Genomic DNA, 19488 nt, shown 5'->3' with positions numbered 1-19488 from the left:
TATAAATCAATTTGTACCACGTTTTATTTTCTGCCTCACAAAAATTAAAAAGCATGGCTACTGTGAACCCAAATATTATTTTGAACTTGTAAAATAGTTACATTTCAATCTGCATATTGTATTTGTTATCAAACATGTGGAGGGAGCATAATTAGGCAAAGATATAACTTAATCATCATTTTGGTTAAAACTGGACAAAAATCTCTCTTTATCATGAGTTGTCTCATGAGAGTTGGCAGTGCTCATGGCTGTCAGTGGGGATGTGTGACACTAACAGACTGAGGATATAGCAAAGGAGGAAGGAAAAATAGAAGAGAAATGAAGGAAGAAGATAGAAAGGAGGTCTAGGGAGTAAGAGAAAGGAAGGAGTGGGATGAAGAGGACAACAGAAGAAAAGAGTTTCCAAAAGAGTGTACAGCCCGCCACCAATGATTGTAGAGGGTAGTGATTCTGTAGTTTTTCATTTCAGAACTGCTGTATATATATTAAAAAAGGTGAATGTGGGGAGCATTAATCATTTTTCCACATAAGGACTCTAATCGACTTACCTTTTTGCCTCTCTTCATGCATTTTTCATTTGGCCTGAACTGGAAAGCATGTCATCATAGCTTCACACTAGTATGTGCATGGGAATCACTTGTCTAGTATTACCAATTTTAATTTAAAAATTTAGTGTACTTTATAAGGATGCATTAAATGCATTCAGTTCTTTATCCAGTCAAGCTTCACTGAAGGCCCACTTTGTGGAAGGATTAAGTTAGATGTGGAAGGAAGAGAAAAGAATGACACTGGGACCAGAGGGAAGGGTGCCTGGCAGAGGAGATGGAAAAACTAGTGTGGGTAAGGTAGCAAGAACATTCAGTGGTCTGTTCAAAAGTTTGGAACTGGTTCTGTTAGCCATGGAGAGCCAGTGAAAGTTTTTTTAAGCAAGACGAGACATGCATTAGTGCTGTGCTTGGGTGTGATGATAATCTGCAAAATAACTTAGGGGAGAAGGCAAGAAAATGAACTAACAAGGCCATTGTAAGATTGGAAGTAAGACCTAAGTATGGGGTGCGGAGGAGACTCAGGCAGTGGGGATAGAAAGGAGACAGCAAGTAGAGCCCTGTGTGGATGGAAGTGGAAAGTTGAACAACTAATTGTGGAGGGGAAGGGAAGAAGCTATAATAAGATTTTTTTTAGGAAGACTTTTGTAAATAAGAGTTCACTAGATACTAAAGTGGATTTCAAAGAAATAAATTTTAGATACTTTAAGAGTAAGTATGAATAAAGTACTTATTTCTCATGATCCTTTTAAATAACGAAAGTGTCAACAGTATGTTTATGGAATGATGAAGTTGAAAACTTTTTATGAGGAATTTTAGGTAGATCCACTAATGGATCATAAAGATCCACGAAAACCCACTTCAATTCAGACTACTAGGTTTACAGAAGAGAGTAGAAGTTTTCAGAGGAGGAAGTTCAGAAACATCTTTTGAATTTTTCATACCTTTTGAGCTTGTTCCCTAGTGTACAAGATAAAGAACAGCATACTAGTTAAAAAGAATGGAATTTCGCCTAGAATTCTATTCAAGTCCTGCTTCTGGTACAGAACAACTGTGTTATCTTAGACAAGATCCTTCATGTGCCCCTCAGCTTCACTTTCCTTATACTTTGCAGAATGCAGATGGTGATACCTGTTGTAGGGTGTGTGTGTGTATGAGAGAGAGAGAGAACTGAATTGAATGAGACACTACCTGTGAAACACCTGTCACCGACAGAGCCTGGTGTACAGTAGGTCCTCAACAAATGGTAAGTACGTTTGTTTTTGTTCTCAGCAGTAACATTTAACAGAGTATTAGTAGACGTGCCTCTTTTTGGTACTGAAGGGTGTTTGGATAAAAGCCAGAGTTCAGCTTGACATTGGCTTTTATGGGAAAGAAGACATTCCAGGGGACACAATCATTTTTATGAAGACTTTTAAACTAGACACAAAGGTAAAGCCTTTCTTGTGACCTGTATTGCAGAGTTTTGTCGCAGGTCCATTGGTTGTTGCTATGGTTAATTTTAACGCTGAACTTGAAGGGGTTAAGAAATGCCCTTACTCATGTTACATGAAGTAGCAGAAATTATCAGATAGAAACAGGAATTGGGAAGGGAAAAAAAGGCTCCGCAGGAAGTCATTGTTTCCTGACCCAGCGGCTTGTACTTACTCTGATGAGAGGACTCTACAGCTGGCAGTGTAATCAGACCAGAATAACTCTGGAGGAGGGGGCTACAAGCGCCCCCCACTCCCAGCCCTTAACTGAAGCCCTGGGACTGCAATTGCCCGGGCTGAAACAATACTCTGAGTCACCGCCCTTCTCATTGGACAGCCGGGCAGCCCTTCTTGGCAGGGGCCCCGCCCCTCCGCGTGAATCCCCGCCCCGGGGGGAGGAGCTGGCCGATGCTAATGAGCCGAGTTTCCAGGCGAGCCAGGAACTTCATTCCCTTCTCTGTGACGGGATCGCAGAAATTATGCCCCTTCTCTCACCATGAGCTGGCTGTCCAGTTCGCAGGGAGTTGTGCTCACTGCCTACCACCCCAGCGGCAAGGACCAGGCCGTGGGGGGGCGCCATGGCAAGGGAGGTGACGAAGACACCTCGAGGTAAGCCCCAGCATTTGAAAGCCAGAGAACAAAACAAAACCCTCTTACCTGCGCCAGGAAAAAAGTGACAGGGAAGTTGGTGTGGGGAGAGAGGAACGACGTGCTGACCTCCTGCAGCGGCAGAAGTGGTTGGCTGGGGGTTTCTGTCCTTCGCATCTCATCGAGTCCAAGTCTGAAATAGCCCATATGTGTTGGAAAGGATGGAGAGGAAGGAACTGGGCTTGTGGCTATCACACTTGTGGCTTAGCAGGTGCATTTGCAAGTGCTCCAAGATCAAATGACCATATTTGAAGCACTTCCTATGAGGTGGAATTCTTGAATGGGCTCAAGGCACAGCCGCTGGAACTGCTAGTCGGGAAAGTGTGCCAACAGGCAGGGGCCGTTCACTGTACAATCTGTTGTTGTTAGAGTGTGTGTGTGTGTGTGTTTTTCCCTCTCCTCACTGAAAGCAAACCTCTTAGGCAAAAAGCCCAAGACACTGGCCTGTGGCAGTATGTCTCACATTCTTTCGCGTTGTGGATTTTTTTTGGGGTGGAGAGGGACTTTCAAACAGGAGCATTTGTCAGGTCGTAGTACCCTGCTGCCGGAGAGAAATGTGGTTAATGTTAAATTACTTTCCAGGCAGAGGGCAAATGTTGTATAGACCACTGAGCCACAACGAATACTTCTCTCTCTCTCTCTGTGTACTTTGTTCTGTTTTTCCAAGGACTTTTTTCCCTTCATTCCCTTAATGACCTTCTCACCAGCTGAACATTTTTACCTCCAGTCTTAGATATAAATTGTAAATATTGGCCTAGAACCTTGCAAAAAGCAAATGCTGACCTAATAGTGTAAGACACTAAATTAGTTATCAGTAAGCACATTTCCTCCTTGACGTCTAACGTGATGATAAAACCTTCTTTGTTCTTATGTGACTTATATCTTAAGCTGGAATAATGCCTTCTTTCATTTGTTTTAAAATCTCCAGATGTGGGGGAGGGGGAACAGTCAAAAGAATGACTAATACTCTGTGTTAGATTCTCATGCTGACCAGAACTTTTCCTCACATAGCAACCGCAGTGTGTAGTCTATTGAATTAATTCATTTCCAAAGACGAAAGGGAATTGCTGCTTGTGCTTTGGATGTTACCACTTTATTTTCTGTCATCTTAGGTATTTTCTGTGAGAGATCATGCAGTGTTTTCTGCATTTTTTGGTAGAGCACTGATGTAGCAGTAAGCAGCCTGCGACACCAACCCCATGCTGTCCGTAACTTGGATTCCACGTGATGGTCAGAATTGCCAGAACTGAGCAAAGTTAGCTTATTCTCCAGCGACTTTACTCTGGGGTGGCCTGAGGATCTGAGCTGAGTCTTGGATCTTGATTGTGAGAATGGAAAGAATCTTAGGGACTCGGAGTCCAGACCTCTCTTTTTCACCATGAGGACTCAAACCCCAGGAATTAGTGAGGATGTCACAAGCTCTGTGGTGCTAGGCCTTTGCCTGGGGCTGCAGATCCGGTTCTGGAGACTTTATCCTGTGCTTGCAGTTTTGCAGCCTGTTGTGGGTGGCCCATCCTGGAGTGGATTGAGACAACAGGAGAGGAACAGATCATTCTCAGCCTATTTGCTGAAGCAGAATCAAGAGGTACTGAGGCCACAGGGTGGGCAGCTGCCCACACAGTGAGTGTTCGCCTGGCTACCATATTGCTTGTCCATCCTACCCCAAATTCCCACCACTGAGTGAGAGTCCTAGGGACAGTTATTTACACTGACTGGAGAAGATGGGAGCCCTGGTTTGAGGGCTGGAAGGAAAGGCAGGGAGGAAGGACAGTCCTAATAAGCTTTTACCATTAACCATGTTATCATTTATCAGATAAGCTTAGGGTTATGTTGGGAGGCTCCCCGTTTAGCCTGTGAGGGTTGAGATACTGGATTTTGGTTGGCAGGAGGGATTTGAGGGTGCAATGGGGTCAGGAGTGAGCCCCTAAAGATGGTGGTGGTGGGGGTGGTGGTGCCCAGGGCTTTGGCTCTGCCTGGGTTGATCAGCTGGTGCTTCCCACATTGGGCAGCTGCTCCCAAGTGCAAGGTTGATGGCTGATGCCTCCTTTAAAGAGCTCTTCCAAAGGCAGAACAAAACCAAACTCTTAAAAAGAGGCAAAGTAGGTTCTGTGTTCCCTCCCACCTGTTTAGCAGTTGCTGGAGGGAACACGGAAGTCTAACTTTGCTTAATGCAAGATTTTGCTCTTCTAAATAACATGCACTTCCATGAACTATTTAATCAACATTTAGTTCAATAAGATGAACTCAAATATATGCCATTTGAAAAGTAAAGGGCTGTGGGTATGACTTAGGATATTTATAGAGAGGGTTTGATGTTTAGCCTCACCTTACCAAGTCCTTTTTGATTGTTGTTTGGTTTTTGGGGAAGCTGGGATAGTAGGAAATTAATATTTTTGTGAGTAATCTAATAGTCTAAAATTCTCTGCATTCCATTCCATTATCCCTCTCTATCAAGACACACTCATTGGATGCCTAATTAAGGAATCCATCCTACTCCTGGTTAGAGCCCCTCGAATTCTGTTTTCATCTTTTTGTCGTATTTCCTCCTCAAAACATTAGGATTTGAAGAAATATGCTAATGTTAGTTGTTCTGACTGACTTGTACATAGTCAAATGTTTCCAAAGGAAACTACTTTTTATGAGTAGCTATATTTATAAGACTTTATTTACTTGTTAATTTTCAAGTGGGTTTCTTAATGTTTACTTTTGCAGAACACTTTTTCAAACAATACTACATTTTGTCTCTCTTCACTTTCCCGCTATTTTAAGAAAAACTATCCCATTTGCTTTATATTAGTTTTTGCTAATATTTTGATAAATATTAATGTCAAATGTTATTTTCCTTCTTATTGGAACTTTAACTCTTATTGACGTGAGATATTTTTGTGTCTCCCATGAATAAATGTACGGCATTCATCTTAGAAGGTCTTGTTTGGTTGACTCCATTTGCCACTGGTTGTTGGGCAAAGCAGAACTAAGAGGCAGTGTGTCGTGATGACATGCCCCCTGAAACTCTGGGCTCGGGGGTCAACCTACTTGGGTTCACATCCCGACTCTCCCAGTCATTAGCAGTATGGCCTTGGAGGGGCTATTAACTCTCTACCTGTAAATTGAACTTCATATTAGTACTCATTTCATTGAGAGGATTAAGTGAGATGATCCATGTAAAGCCCATAGAACAGTGTCTGGTTTATAGCTAGCTGCTCCTTTCTTTGACACTAGGTAAATGGAAGAGGAGAGAAATTATTGAGCTTTGCAGTGTATAGCATATTCTCCCTTATTGCAGAAGCATTTTCATAAATATCATTTCATCATGTGTTAAGAAACATAGGCGTGATCCATGTGCTTAACTAAAATGGGCATAACTGCAAGTTAACCACACTGTAAAAGTTGAGACCTTTGAAGTTTGACAGACCTTCGAAGTGTCCTTTTGATCCATAGCAACATTTACAGTTGGAATTAGTGACAACCCCGTACAGCAGGCCAGCCGTGGGGCATTGGTGGGTCACGCTGAGGACTGCAAACGTTGACTTTTATGACAAGATGGAATGTGGGTGGGTCCTCTTTTGGCAGCTGGACTGTTGCTGGCTCCATTCTTCCCTCCGCCTCCTTTAAGAACTGCTGCTGCCCAGTGTGCCAAATGGAACAGGGCTGTCCTGGTCATATGCTTAGCTTCCTTCTAGACTTTCTCAAGTCCTACCCATTTCTTGCTTCTGTAAACTTGCATAGTAAGCATAATCATTCAGTCACTCAGTCATTCCACATATAATTACTGAGCTCTTACTGTGTGTCAGGCAGTTGTCCAGGAGCTGGGGCTATATTGGGGAACAGAACAGACAAAGACCTGTGTATGAGGGAGGGGGATACGGAGTAGAAAAGGAAGACCTGAGCAGGTGAGCCTTGCAGATATCTGTGGGCAAGAGATAGGGGAAGAGCTTTCGAGGAGAGGAGGGAGAGGGAATGTGGAAGCCGTAAGCCCGGAGCCAGCCCTGGAGCAGGTGCCCAGAGGAGTAAAGAGTCCTAGGTGGCTGGAGAGGCGAGAGTGAGTGGGGGTGGGGAGGAGAAAACAAGGTGGGACAGGTGGATCCAACAGCTTTGTAGACCACTTGAGGAAGGTAATTTTTGCTCATAGTGAGATGGGTGCTGGTGAATGGGGAGGGTTTTGAACCTGGGGGGCACAGAGCCTATTCTGCTCTGTCCTTCTGTGAGAACTTCTGGCTGTTGTGTTGATTGTAGATGGTAGAAACAGGGACACTACTCAGGAGCTTAAGGTGATGGGGGCTTGGGCCAGGGTTTCAGTTGTTTATGTAGTGGACGTGGTGAGCATGAAGTATTTTGAAGTTAGAGCCTGTAGGATTTCCTGATGTCGGTGGTTTATGAACAAATGAGAATAGTTAAAGATTATTGCAGGGTTTGGCCTATGCACTCTATATATTTAGCTGGGGAAGAATTCTAGGGTGAAAGGGGCCTGCGTGGGGCAAGATCTGAAAATCAATTTTGGACGTGCAACTGGGAAACATCTTCTCAAGAGAAGCATTAAGGGTGGGACATGGTTGTCTTTCTTGATGAGGTCAGAATTTTTACATGAATTCACAGCATTTAAAAAAAAACTATGTACTATATCATGGAGTTCTTTCCCTCTGAATTTGTGTAATATCTGAAATTATGTCCGTTCTTTGGTGAAGGAAAGGATAGTAAGGGGTTTTTATAATACAATTATGTCATAAGTGAAGTAACATTTCCTTTTATTTTTCCTAACCTTAGCTTTTAAGGCGTATTTCCTCATTCTAGTTTTGCAGGATTTAGTGGCCAAATGCATTTTTAACCTGTCCATATGGATAATTGTTTTCCAGATCGATCGAATCCTCCCTTTTGTGACTTAAGAGTACATTCTAAAAACTTACTTTTTTTTTACCGTGTAGTTGAGAAGACATCCATAATTTTCTCTTGAATTGTTAAAAGACACACCCGGTATTCCAGCTAGACTGGTCTTTATGTAGAGTACCGTGCTATTTGCCTTTTAACTGCCCTTGTCTGTGAGGCCTGTGATTTTTGTGGGCCTGTCTAAAGTTAGCTGCATGGAACTTATATTAGGTTTATGCTTTTCAAATATAAGGATTTAGAAATCTCAAGAATTCTCCCCCTCCCTAAAAAAAACAAACCTGCTGGAAACTTTCCTTTTTCCATGGCATACTTACTGCTTTCGCTGTCCACCTGCACTGCCCACTCTTGTCTCTCTTTTCTAAGTGGGGTGTGTGCTTATGTAAAGGCTTATGATTGTTCTTTTTATGTTTTAAGTTCTGAGGATTTATCATGCTTTTAAGAGTATTGCAGCAAAATGAACTCACAAAAATGGATGCAGTTAATGATGCACATAATTGCTACTGGATTGCATGGCAATTAGATTTAAATAGCTTTTAATAATTAGACCACCAAAATGACTTATGTTTTTCTCTTATTGTTAAATTCCTCGTTAGCTGTAAACATGAGTCTCAGTCACATGTTAAAAGGAAGACCCAGCATCCTAGGGGCCAAGGCTGCATTTGTTTGAGGTGGAAGTTCCCTGTGCTCCATGGTCTTGGATCTGTGAGGTTTCACTTCCTTTGGCTGCCTTCTCTGTCCTGCCTCTTCTTGATTCGGCTCTGCCCAAGAGTCCTGAGAAGCCTCTCTGCTTGTCACCCTAGTGGTGTCACTGTGAGAGAGCTTGGAGCTGCAGAAACTTGAGACCTCCATGTTGTTGCTTGGGTGGTGACGGTACCGGGGTGCTGAGAGGGGAGCTATGTGACCTCCAGGTTTGGGTTGGGGGAGAAGATGAGTTAGGCTAGGTGTAATGCCCATCCACTCCTGAACTGTCTCCTCTGGGTAAGTCCTATCCTGACCTGACCTTTCATTTCAGACAAATGCTCTGAGGTGGAATGGTTTGTTGTAAGAGCTTTAGTCAGTATTGATATTTATTGACTTCTTTTTTCTTTGATAAGAGGAGAGAGAGAATAAGAAGTCATTATCTGAAGGGAGTGGGGAAGAGTGCAGGTGTTGGGAGTGGATTAAGGCAAAGGGAGCAGAAGGGATGATGGATAATTCTGGATAATTCTGAAGACACATTCTTTTGACTTCTGTGTTTGTTTCTGTGAGTTGGCCAAGTTTATCCCTTTTTTGCAAGAAGTAAACAGAAACCATGGAGACCTGTGTGGCCAGTTGCTGCATCTGGAGTCTTTTGCATACTCAAGTCCATTAAGTATCTAAATTTCCCTGTTGAAAGAGAGCGTAAAATGTTGTCTCCTTTGCTCATGCTATTTGGTAGTTGCTTTTTGGCTGCAGAGAATACTTAAGTGTCTTTAGGGAAAATGAAGTTTATTGCAGGCCTCTGGGTCATAGGGAAAGGAGGCGTTGCCTTCTTCCATCATGACTGTCACGTGGCCTGTCTGCTTCCTCTTTGAGACTCTATTCTGTCCTCTGGCTTTATAATCTCATTTCAGTCTTGAGTTTGGCTCTTAGTGGATGCCCCAAGCTTGTTGCCTTCTATCGTCTTACATCTCATAGCAAACTGACCCATCTCTCTATTTCTTAATTTCAAATTTTTGAAAGGGGATCAGATTTGCCCAGTTAATCTTTTTCAGCTGCCTCAGGAAGCTTGTGATTTGACCATTTGGGGTCTTTTTAGAGAAGCAGAATCTGTGGGTAGGGCAGCTTCCCTCAGAAGGGATGTGGCACCTTTGCTAAGATGTTTAGGATGTGGCATCTTTGCTAAAACGTTGAGGACATCATACCTTTATCTGTTTCCTCATCTGTGAAATGAGCATAATAGCACTTTGTCTGCCTCACAAGGTTAATTATAAAGATCACATATGTAGCTTTTGAGAGTTTTCAAAAAATATACAGATAAAGAAGATGTGGTATATATATATACAATGAAATACTACTCAGCTTAGAAACGATGAAATCCGGCCGTTTGTGACAACATGGATGGACCTTGAGGGTATTATGCTAAGTGAAATAAATGAGAGGGAGAAAGTCAAATACCGTATGATCTCACTCATAAGTAGAAGATAAAAATAACAACAAACACACACAGAGAGACAGAGATTGGAGTGGTGGTTACCAGAGGGGGGGAGGAGGACAAAAGGGGTGAGTAGGTACATGTGTGTGGTGATGGGTGGTAATTAATCTTTGGGTGGTGAACATGGTATAATCTACACAGAAATCAAAATATATAACGTTGTACACCTGAAATTTATGTAACGTTATAAACCAATGTTACTGCAATAAAAAATAAAATTAAAAAATATATATATATACAGTTGAGAAGTATTATTACAAATCCTTTTCAATACAATATCTTAAATTTTCCCTAGGCATTTCACTTAACCAGAATTGTCATACTGAACTTTTTGGTTTAATTTGTGTTTTACTTTTTGTTGTGTACTAAAATGTAACTTCCTTGAGAATGGAGACCTTGCCTTTTTTTGTCTCTTTATACCTAGGCCTTAGCAAAGTGACCATCTCTAGGCAGGAAATACCAGTTTGAATGCATGAATAAGTGTGAGAGGGAGTAGAGTGTAGTAATTACACACAAGGACTTTGGAGCTAGACAGTCTGGGTTGGAGTCCTGCTTCTGTCATTTAATAGCTCTGTGACCTTGGGCAAGTTATTTAATGTCATAGGGCCTCAGTTTTTTCTTTTCCTTCTGCAAAGTGGGGATAATAGTGTCTAACTCGAGTGATTATGAGGATTGAATTAGTTAATATATGTAATGTTCTTAGTACTGTGCTTGGCAGAAAGCACAATAATTTTCTGTGATGTTGCGGGGCAGGCAAAGATGGTTACCTGTTGGTGAATTAATTTGGAAATACTGTTAGAAAGCATTTTTGAGACTGATTTGTAAATAATTTGGGAAAAGAATGGTTGCTTTAATACATATGCAGTGTAGCTTCTTTATTTTAAAAATAATATTTGTGGAATAAGTTAGAAAAATAGCTCAGATTATTATTTAATAGCTTCTAAGAATACCAAAAAGGTAGCTTAAAAAGGACTTACAAGTATTGAATCCTTTGTAGGGCCAGGTGACTGTTTTGAATAGCTTTTTATGGTTTAGTTTGGGCAGATGCAAATTCATAAATCATTTGTTACTCTTAATGAGATGGAAAATCATCTTGTGTAGAACAAGGGAAAGGTGTTTGCTCATCTTCCTCAAAGAGCAAGTTGACCTGAAGTTACTGGAATCCTTGCAGGTAGAAGTACTGGTGTTTCACTATAACTAAGGTAAAGGCTTTGAGAAAAGGATCATTTTCACACTTTTTTTCCCTTTATAATATTAATTTATGTACTTTATGAGCAACTCTTGATGTCATAAGCAAGAAGTGATGTTTGATGGAGCAGAACTAAGCTGAGGGTCTGTATCCATGGCACAGCTCTGGGGGGATGTGTTCCCCCACCCAATTCCCCACTGAGCCGGGTGCCCTATCCCCTTTCCCATTTAGAACACAAATTTGAAAACCTTGCTGTTGACTTTTCTCTTCATCTATATCGTACATAAAGTGAATTTATTTTAAATGCCTACTGTGCACTGGGCCCTAAGCTAGGAATTTCTGTTCTTTTGGCCACTTCTCAAGCCTCTCCTTTGCCTGCATTTCAAGTTGCTCTGAGCTCCGTAGCTCCAGCTTACAAATGACTCGCAAGAGCAGCCTGTCTTGCTTCCACCTCTAAGAGACTGGGGACTTTTTTGGTGGAAGTGGAAGTAACTAGAGGAAGGAATGAGATGATGAACTGGAGGCAGGGGGGGATATGTGTCAATTAGAAATGCAGAAGTTGTTTTCCATAGGGAAAGAAATAGCATGAATGATATTTAAATTCCACGGAGCTGTAAATTCTCCAATTGTGCCATTTTATGGATTAATAGATTTCTTTTCACTGGCTAGAAAACTCAAAATACCATTTACTTGTAGCTTTGTTACTATAGGAAAATGTGTCCTAAGTTCCCAGCAGCAGGTTTAGAAATAAATTTTTCAAACCCAAATAAAATCTTCAAGTGAGTCGGGAGTGACTGTTCGGTGTTTCTTTGTTGCCTCTCAGGTTCTCTGTGAATTAAGCAGTGGAAGCGCTGGTTTTTATCCTACTGTAGTACACTGTGCTCCCCCAGGGCCATGGCAGCTCTGTATACCCCAAGACCTGGGTCTTCCTGTATCTCCTAAACATGTACCTGTCTTCCATTAGGGATTCTGCACTTATGTAAATTCATCATTTATTCTGGAAAATTTAGGAAGATGGAAGTTGATATATGTCCTTATGACCCTAGTTGAATCAGATTAGAACTATATACTGTAATTAATTTAACGAAGTGGGAAATGCTTTAATGTTATGCTGCTGTAAGACTGCAACTTGGTAGAAAACTATTGGGATTCACACTAATAAGAATTTTTGAAGTTTAGGAGCTTTGGTTGTAAAAATCTGGTTTATCTCTGAATGCTAATGCCCGTCAGATACTGTCTATATTTTGAGGAAAATACTAGGAGTTATTTATTGTTGATGAGCACCATAAAATTAGAATCCTACCTAGAAAGAGATGTGGGTAACTCAGAAAGACGTGAAGAATATGTAAATATGGAATATCTTAAATTTTAGATTACTTTTTAAAAATCTTAGTATTTATTTTAACTAAACAACTGTGAAGGTCTTTGCTGGGTGTAAATGATAAGTCTAGAATAAAATAAATGTAGGAATTCCTGCTTTGAAGGAGCTTGCAGTATAATTCAAACGGATTCTAAAAGAGCTTTTTCAGTATCATCTTTAGGAAGCTGTGACATGGTTCTTTTAGATATAAAACTTTAAAAGAATTTGTTGTTGAGTAATTGAGATTTGGTTTGAGTAAGAAAAGATATTTGGCGACTGAAGTTGAAAGGAACTTTGGCTATTTATAGCTAGTCTAGAAACATGTAACTCAATCAACTTATTCTATAATTAATGTTTTTGACTAGAGTTACTAAGTATGTGTCTGTTCATTTCTTTCTGGTCCAAATAATACGGTCACAGCTATGGTCCATCATCTGATAGAAATTATTTGGGTCAAGGTAGAAGTAAATTTGTAGAGTATCTTCTTTTTTTAAATGAATCATTGATTGTTAATTTTTAATTTATTATTGAAAATGGGGATCTGTATGCTTCAGTATTTCCAGACTAAAATTCTATTGAATTATAGCATTTTGGATCATTCTGTATTATAGTATAGTCACACAGTGTCGTCATGCTGGATATATTTAGGAAATTGTATAGGTGTATTAATCCTTTGCTCATTTTTTAGAGAAAGGTTTATATACTTAAGAATCAATGGAGGCCTGGCCTGTTATATAATAAATGAATGAAGTGTCTGACTGGAAAGTGCAGACCTCAGAAAATTTTGGGTTTTGGTAGAAAGCATTAGCTAGAATTTTTAAAATACTGAGTAAGCCCCAAAAAATCCTGTCTGCAGGTTGGATCTGACCCAGGCACTACCAGTTTGTGATTCCTATCCTAAAGATCAAGGTGCTTGTTTCATTTATCTGTTGCTTTGTAACATACCACCCCAAAATGTAGTGGCTTAAAATGATAATAGTTTTCTCGCTTGATTCTGGAGCATCACAATCAAGTTCTTTCTTGGGGTCTGTCAAGCAAGTGGGCTGAGGCGGGGGTCATCAGAGCCTTCTTCACTTGCAGGTTTGGCACTTGGGCTGGTGGGTCATCTCTTTCTCCTTGTGCAGCTTCTCCTCATAGCATGACCATGTCACAATAGTCAGACTTCCTACACTCACATTGGGCTTTCCCCAGCATGAGCTTTCCAAGAAGTCTAAGTAGAAACTGCCAGGCTTCTTCTTAGGAATCTGCCGGAAGTTACTGAGTGCCACTTGGCCATATTCTATTGGCCAACTAATCACAGGCCAGCTCAGATTCAAGTCTATGGGGGAATAGACGTCACCTCTCAATGAGGGAATGGCTTGCACGCAGGGAGGCCGTCTTTGGACACAAGCTACTCAGTTATCCTTCCAGTCTCTTTGTATCTTTCCCTCCTGGTCTTATTGTCTACTTCTCCAGAAATTTGTTCCCTGGAGCCAAACTTTAAAATTCTCCACTAGTATATACTCATCCTATGTGCATTTATCCCTCTGCCTTGCTTGGTCAGGTACGTTTATATTGGAGAAGTGTTTCTAACATCAAGAACATAAATGCCTTAAGCGGGGGCCTAATTTTTCTTTATCCCACGCACTAGATGGCTTGAGTACCCTGTATATAACAGAAATTCAACTACATGTATGAATTGATTGATATTTGATATTTTGGAAGGATTAGGTTTCGTTATTTGCAGGTCAATTTATTATGGAGCCTCTTTTTCTTTCCACTGAAAAAATATGCTTGATTCTCAAAAATGTTTTTCAAAGAGAGATCTAAATTTGAATTTGATTTTAGGCACAAGTGAATTTGAATTTTGGAAAAATAAGTCCTGGAAAATGAGACACCCCTTGTGAAGAAAATGTCCCTCTATTTGATAGCAGCAAAGTTACCAGAGGCCCTTGTTATTTACATTCAGTGATATTTACTCTAAGGGACTATTGGACTCAGATGTAGTATTTTGGAGTGCATAATATTTTTGAGATCCCGTAATACATATGGAAAACATCCCAGAGGCTATATAAAAATTTATTGCCGGTATTTGAGTTACTTAGTTTTCTACTCCCACTGCATTAGTTACATTTAACAGTTGTCCAATAATTATCATCGAACCTTAACGTACCTAAAAAACATCACTGTAGGATTTCCTTTCTTTCTTATTTAGAAACTTTTGCTTTACTGTACCTATTACTAAACTGTCTTTGTTTCTTGCCACACTTTCTTCAAAGCAAGGAGGAAGATACATGGCTAGGATACCCTCTGAACTCCGGGGGCGGTGGGCGGGGGGGCGTGCCGGGGGGGAGTGTTTTTCCCTTAAATAAAAAAAGGAATTTTTTAAAACAGTACTTTAAGATTGGAATATGTTTATATTTCTTTAGAAGCACTTTGCCTCTCCAGTTAGGGTTGCCATTGTTTTTGTGAGGAGCTACTGCATAAATTGAAATTATTTCTCTATGGAATTGAGGGTAATGCTTTATTTGTCAGATCACTTAACTCCTAAAATTTTAGGGTCATTTAGATAAATACATTTTCACCAATTTCCTGATCCCCTATACTGTAGACTGGAAACTGTATCATTTCCATTTTTGTAGGCAAAAACATCTTTCACATGAAAGGCGGTTCTAATTGCTTTTCACACATCTCCGGAGAAGCTAATACTCAGTTAATCTGCTTAAAGCAAAGTTTCTTCAGTAAATAAGCCAAAGGGTTAGATCTCTGTTTCCCAAATTGTGTGTGGAACACTGTTACTAGATGTTCCATTAAAGAAGCGTTTTGTGGTCTAATATTTTGGTGTAAATAAAATTTACTGCAGAAATTTTGCATATAATACCCTAGCATGTATTGTGAATTCCTAAAAAATGTGTAGCAAGAATCATATTCCAAATTTATTTGACCTAGGAGCCCCCCCTTTTTAATTTTTGCAGAACATTTGTTACCAATGTTTTAGGGAACACAATTTATGAAATCTCAAAATGCTATCTCTTTATATGTGGAAAAATGTTAAAAAAAACTTTACACTTTGAAATTAGTAAGAAACATGTGTATATATTTTGTATTAGTTTTTATATTGCCCTTCTTCTGCCGGCCACCATCCATTTCATCTATACGTGCATACTCTGTAGACTCTCCCTTTGGTGAACATGTTTCCACAGTAAGAATGTTTCTTGCTTTTTAATACCCAGGATTCATAGAACGCAAGGCTTTTAATAAAACATTTTTTAGCTTATGGTTTTATAGGGAAATTTATATTTATACTTCCAAACCCAATATGACATTTTAAACACAGATGTAGGGGAAATATTTTGAGTTAGATTTTTAGTATGATGTGGACAGCTTGAAAAACATATTCAATATCTGCCATGTGACAGTCTATAAGCAACACTGAATCTTAGTAATTGTTGGATCTTCAGTAAAGAGCATTTTAGGCATTTTACATTCCATGTGATAGTGTATTAATTACATATGAGAGTTTTGCTGTGTGTTATTTTTTAGAAACTGGTTGAGGGTCTTGGGTAGATGTTATATATTACTTTTTCCTTTCAAAAGAATAGGACAATCCTAGTGATTTTTTGCAGAACATTGGTTTTTGGGTAAGGATGACTGCCACTAAGTTAGAGAGGCTGTTTTAACTCCTTCCGTCCTCATAACAACCCAAGCAGGCAGGTGACAATCTCTTCGATTAACACAGGAAGAAATGGAGGCACAGAGTGGTGAAGTCACTTGCCTGAGATGGTACAGCTAGTAAGGGCTGAGATTTGGACCTGGACAGACTCTGTCAAGGTCTTCACCACTATGCTGTTCATAGCAATTTTTTGTTTCCAACTTTTGTCAACTGAAGGTGGTTTCTAGAAGTGTATACAGAGCAAGTTAAATTACAACAGCATGTTTGATTGGTAGTTTGTGTGTATGTTTATAATGAATATTCTGCTCTCTTTGGTGTTGAGAGAAGGTTCTGCCAATCTGGATTTTAAGCAGTTCATTAGCAGTGACATAGGCACTTTGGGAAATCACCTTAACGGCTCTCAGTCCCCAAGATACCATTTACTGCAATGAAGTAGTAAATAGTTTTATTAAATTCTGCCACTTAGTAAATAATGTTGTGTGGCCTTGAGGTGTCTCCTGGCATTTGTGGTCAGCTATTCACGTAACTGGGGCAAATTTTTCATAGAGGAAAAGAAAAACAAATATTTATTGAATACTCTCTATGTTCAAAACCCTTTAAAATGGAATTTGTTTTATCCTCATCAGGGGAAAATTATTATCCTTTCCTTAAAAAAGGGAAAGCTCCTGTACATGGAATAGCTGGTCGCAGATCCCACAGCTTGTATATGGATCAATTCTGGTTTGAACCCTGGTCATTTGCATTCTGCTGAGAGGCGCCGAATAAGTGCAGTTCTCTCCCCTCTGAGTTTTTCTCTCTTCAAAGCATGACAGTGGGGCCTCAGTGTATGGGAAGGATGCCTTCCGTGGCAAGCCCTGCTCTGGGTGTTTCAAAGAGCAGTCTGGGCATGCCATGGCTGTGGTGGAGCCGCAGGAACCCATGGGGAAGTAAGGGTTCCTGTAGATAAAGGAGAGGAGAAAGCCCTGGGCTGGGGCCTCTCTTCTCTCTCTATCAGTTGGAAACTCTCTTCAAATGCATTGAAAATCTCCCGGAACCAGCATGACACAGTTATAAGATATGGCTTTAAAATACTGCCACTGCCACCGCCACCACCACTGTCATCATTGCCATTAGGTGGTTGTATCTTGCTATAAAGGCGGAACAGTCAGACTCTCCTTATCCCTACAAGTAGGACAGTAAGATAGCTGAGAATCTGCACTGTCTGCGTGTCTTCCCCAGCAATCTAGATGGTCTCAGTGCCCTTTCTGTTGCGTGAGAACTTTCCACTGAAGTCCAAATGAGCAATTCTCTTTAGCTGCGATAGTGTGGAAATGTCGCAGTTGCCAATGAACAACTCCTTTTCCCTTAGTAAAATAATTCAAAATCTTCAGGGGCCACCAGGACATTAAAGTTTTGGCCTACCACAGACCCAAAAGTCTCAAAATAAAATGTCCTGTGTGGTGTTTCAAAAGCGCTTTTTTTTTAAAACTTTTTCTTAAGATTATGATAGTTTACAACCTTGTGAAATTTCAGTTGTACGTTATTGTCAGTCATGTTGTAGGTGCACCCCTTCACCCTTTTTGCCCTCCCCCCACCCCCCCTTTTCCCTGGTAACCACCAATCAGTTGTCTTTGTCTACATGTTTAACTTCCACCTACGAGTGGAGTCATACAGAGTTCGTCTTTCTCTATCTGGCTTATTTCACTTAACATAATGCCCTCAAGGTCCATCCATGTTGTTGTAAATGGGACTATTTTATCCTTTTTTATGGCTGAGTAGTATTGCATTGTATGTATATACCATATCTTCTTTATCCAATCATCAGTTGATGGGCACTTAGGTTGCTTCCCTGTCTTGGCTATTGTAAATAATGCTGTGATGAACATAGGGGTGCGTGGGACTTTTGGAATTGCTGATTTCAAGATCTTTGGATAGATACCCAGTAGTGGGATGGCTTGGTCATATGGTATTTCTATTTTTAATTTTTTGAGAGATCTCCATACTGTTTTCCATAGTGGCTGCACCAGTTTGCATTCCCACCAACAGTGTATGAGGGTTCCTTTTTCTCCACAACGTCTCCAACATTTGTCACTTTTTGTTTTGGTTATTTTTTGCCATTCTAACAGGTGTAAGGTGATATCTTAGTGTAGTTTTGATTTGCATTTCCCTGATGATTAGTGATGAAGAGCATCTTTTCATGTGTCTATTGGCCATCCGTGTATCATCTTTGGAGAAATGTCTGTTCATGTCCCCTGCCCATTTTTTGATCAGGTTGTTTGATTTCTTGTTGTTGAGCTATGTGAGTTCTTTATATATTATGGAGATTAACCCTTTGTCAGATATATAACTTGTAAATATTTTTTCCCAACTAGTGGTTGTTTTTTTGTTTCAATCCTGTTTCCCTTGCCTTGAACAAGCTCTTTAGTCTGATGAAGTCCCATTTGTTTATTCTTTCTATTCTTTCCCTCATCTGAGGAGATATGGTGTCCAATAAGATCCTTTTGATACTGATGTGAAAGAGTGTACTGCCTGTATTCTCTTCTAGAAGACTTATTGTTTCAGGTCTAATCTTTAGGTCTTTGATCCATTTTGAGTTTATTTTTGTGAATGGTGAAAAGAATGGTCGATTTTCATTCTTTTACATGTGGCTGTCCAGTTTTCCCAGCACCGTTTGTTGAAGAGATTTTCTTTTCTCCATTGTAGGCCCTTAGCTCCTTTGTCGAAGATTAGCTGTCCGTAGATGTGTGGTTTTATTTCTGGGCTTTCAAATATGTTCCATTGATCTCTGCACCTGTTTTTGTACCAGTTCCATGCTGTTTTGATTACTGTAGCTTTGTAGTATGCTTTAAAGTCAGAGATTGTGATGCCTGCAGCTTTGTTCTTTTTTCTCAGGATTGCTTTAGCAATTCGGGGTCTTTTGTTGCCTCATATGAATTTTAGGATTCTTTGTTCTATTTCTTTAAAGAATGTCATTGGGATTCTGGTTGGGATAGTGTTGAATCTGTAGATTGCTTTAGGTAGTATGGACATTTTAACTTTGTTTATTCTTCCAATCCATGTGCATGGGATGTCTTTCCATCTCTTTATGTTGTCGTCAGTTTCCTTCAGGAAAGTCTTGTAGTTTTCGTTGTATAGGTCTTTCACTTCCTTGGTTAAATTTACCCCCAGGTAGTTTATTCTTTTTGTTGTGATTGTGAATGGGACTGAGTTCTTGGGTTCTTTTTCTGTTAGTTCATTGTTAGAGTATAGAAATGCTACTGATTTATGTATGTTGATTTTATACCCTGCAACTTTGCTGTAGCTGTTGATTATTTCTAATAGTTTTCCTATGGATTCTTTGGGGTTTTCTATATATAAGATCATGTTGTCTGCAAACAGCAAGAGTTTCACTTCTTCCTTGCCTATTTGGATTCCTTTTATTTCTTTTTCTTGCCGAAGTGCTCTGGCTAAAACCTCGAGTACTGTGTTGAATAAGAGCGGTGAGAGTGGACACCCTTGTCTTGCTCCTGTTCTTAGAGGGATGGCTTTCAGTTTTTGCCCATTGAGTATGATGTTGGCTATGGGTTTGTCATATATGACCTTTATT

General features: G+C 40.1%; 1 protein-coding gene across 6 annotated transcripts in view; it reads left to right on the top strand.

Annotated features, from left to right (window-relative positions):
- ARHGAP18 (Rho GTPase activating protein 18) overlaps positions 1 to 19488 on the top strand; it is a 171200-nt gene that overhangs the window by 49149 nt on the left and 102563 nt on the right. The window contains exon 1 of one of the 6 annotated variants that reach the window (XM_008523340.2): positions 1659 to 1791. The exons of 2 other annotated variants lie outside the window; for them this stretch is intronic. Coding sequence is in view for 1 of the 4 variants with exons in the window: in XM_008523338.2 (XP_008521560.1) it covers positions 2514 to 2626 (113 nt within the window). In the remaining 3 variants the exon portion in view is untranslated. Of the gene's footprint in view, positions 1 to 1658; positions 1792 to 2171; positions 2627 to 3777; positions 4251 to 6434; positions 6559 to 19488 lie in introns of those variants that run through there. 3 more of the 6 variants (XM_008523338.2, XM_070557018.1, XM_070557017.1) reach the window with 3 other exon arrangements.

The sequence above is a fragment of the Equus przewalskii genome, chromosome 9 (genome assembly GCF_037783145.1).
Source record: "Equus przewalskii isolate Varuska chromosome 9, EquPr2, whole genome shotgun sequence".
In the NCBI taxonomy this organism is placed as follows: Eukaryota; Metazoa; Chordata; class Mammalia; order Perissodactyla; family Equidae; genus Equus; species Equus przewalskii.
The sequence above is the reverse complement of the archived record's forward strand: the minus strand, read 5'-3'. Positions and strand labels throughout refer to the sequence as shown.